The sequence below is a fragment of the Sinocyclocheilus grahami genome, unplaced genomic scaffold, assembly GCF_001515645.1.
Source record: "Sinocyclocheilus grahami isolate Dianchi unplaced genomic scaffold, SAMN03320097.WGS_v1.1 scaffold1180.1, whole genome shotgun sequence".
In the NCBI taxonomy this organism is placed as follows: domain Eukaryota; kingdom Metazoa; phylum Chordata; class Actinopteri; order Cypriniformes; family Cyprinidae; genus Sinocyclocheilus; species Sinocyclocheilus grahami.
The window spans coordinates 94,124-96,479 of NW_015506359.1; the positions used below are offsets into that span (position 1 = coordinate 94,124).

General features: G+C 40.6%; 1 protein-coding gene across 1 annotated transcript in view; it reads right to left on the reverse strand.

The window, feature by feature from the left end:
- Positions 1-200: 200 nt before the first annotated feature.
- LOC107567690 (60S ribosomal export protein NMD3-like) overlaps positions 201-2,356 on the reverse strand; it is a 4,601-nt gene continuing 2,445 nt past the window's right edge. The window contains exons 3-5 of the mRNA XM_016253411.1: positions 563-659; positions 402-482; positions 201-329 (exon numbers count right to left, since the gene is read on the reverse strand). Coding sequence (XP_016108897.1) covers positions 204-329; positions 402-482; positions 563-659 — 304 coding nt within the window. The 3' untranslated portion in view covers positions 201-203. The remainder of the gene's footprint in view (positions 330-401; positions 483-562; positions 660-2,356) is intronic.

A 2,356-nucleotide genomic window follows, 5' to 3' on the forward strand; every position in this document is an offset into this window, starting at 1 on the left:
AACTCTGCAGCAGCTCTTCTTCTTCTTGGTATTCTCTGATGCACTAACTCTGCAGCAGCTCTTCTTCTTCTTGGTATTCTCTGATGCACTAACTCTGCAGCAGCACTTCTTCTTCTTGGTATTCTCTGATGCACTAACTCTGCAGGAGCTCTTCTTCTTGGTATTCTCTGATGCACCAGGCATGCGTCTCCTGCGTGTACCTTCTATCTGACTTGCACGACTGCTTTCCAGAAGTCTTTGGCCTCCACCCGATGGCAATCCTCACACATCTGAGGCTGAACGACGAACTCCACCACGAACACCTGCTGCAGAATGGCTCCATTCATGACCTACAGACACATCAGCCTCACTGAAACACTGTCAATCTGGAGTCCGCTCAGTCTAGAAGTCTCCTACACTACCTCTTTCTGGATGGTCAGCTTCATCTTGATTCTTTTAGAGTGCGGCTCCGTCCATAAGAAGCCTGCATCGATAAGTCTCACCTTGAAGGTAATAAAAGAAACGCGATGTGAACTCAGCATCAGCTGTCCTCGATTCAATGATGATTCTGCGAGTTACTGACCTTTGCCACAGAAGCCTTGAGTTTCTTAAGGCACAGAGCCAGAAGCTCGCGGGACTCCAGAGCGCACTGGAGCCACGTCCCCGGAGGCTGCAGGTACCTACAGACACACAGGTAACCCTCGATTAGACACGAGCACACACTTACTTTTCTAAATCCATATTCTGGTTAATCCTTCAGCTCCAAAAAAAAAAAAAGACGCCGACATGCTTTAGAGCGATGCAGTGTTCCTGTACACACGCAAGCATATTCCGAATCAACTACAACATATATGTTCTCCTCTGGAAAAACTGGAGAGGTGTTGCCTATTCATTTTTAGCAATTTAATCAAAACAATGGGTCTCTTCAATAAAAACTGAATTACACCGTTGCACAGATTGGCATTTATTCACACGAGAGAAGTTGAGGTTGCTCTCCCTTTGGATGTTTAAAAAGCAGCTAAAACGCTGCTTTTTTTTATAGATTCTTTTGCACTGCTCAGTTTGTTTTTAATGTCTGTCATTTATAGGGTTGCAAAGGGGTGGAACATTTCCAAAAACTTTCCAAAAATCCCTGGCATATTCCAAAAAATCCTGGAAAGTTTCAGGAATATTTCCAAAATTTACTGGACAATTTCCACCTTTTTGCAACCCTAGTTATTTACTTTGATTCTCTTCATATTTGTATTAAAAGTCTATGTATAAACTCTCATTTTAACACATTTAAAAGGCCGCCAGAGTATGTGATTGTTGCATACATGTGCTTACAATTCCTAATTTTTTTTAATTGATTCTTTTGCACTGCTCAGTTTGTTTTTAATGTCTGTCATTTATAGGGTTGCAAAGGGGTGGAACATTTCCAAAAACTTTCCAAAAATCCCTGGAATATTCCAAAAAATCCTGGAAAGTTTCAGGAATATTTCCAAAATTTACTGGACAATTTCCACCTTTTTGCAACCCTAGTTATTTACTTTGATTCTCTTCATATTTGTATTAAAAGTCTATGTATAAACTCTCATTTTAACACATTTAAAAGGCCGCCAGAGTATGTGATTGTTGCATACATGTGCTTACAATTCCTAATTTTTTTTAATTTTTCATTTGGAATACATTTAAATATGCAAGTTATTTTTGAATCATGATTTGATCACAAAATAATTTGTACGCGAGATGTCCCATTTCGGTGTCTGCATCAAACGAAATTTCCAAAAGTGATTTATTTATATACACAGAAAGCATAATAAACGAAAGTTAAGTGTCTGCTTTAATGTTCCAAATAACTTCTGTGAAAACAAAATGCCAAAATATGGGTGAAATAATGATCCATCGTCATTCAGCATAACAGATATATTTATGTAAAAATGAAATAACATTATTCTTACCACATGTAACGGGGCTGACGAGACGTGAGACGTTCGGATCCAAATGCAAAGCTTTAATTGGAGAAGATACAGACGTGGTCAAAGCAGGCAGGGTCAAACAGAGGCAGACAGGTATATGGTGGGCAAAACACAAGAATAATCCTAGGGCTAGCGTGGGTCGATGAACTGCAGACAGAGTCACAGGGGCAAGGCTAAAGGGAGGAATCCAGGAAAACAGGCGAAGATGCAAAACCGGAGAAAACAGACAAGGCTAAGGCTAAGGCAGGGAAACAAACGAGGGCTCTGTAGTGTCGCTATCGCTAGGGGAGTGATAATCACTGAACAATACTCGGACCAGGGAAGGGATCAGAGTGAATGTTAAATAGTGAGGGAGTGATATGAAACAGCTGGGTGCAATCAGTGTAAACAGGTGTGTGCAATTCGTGCTGAGTGCAATG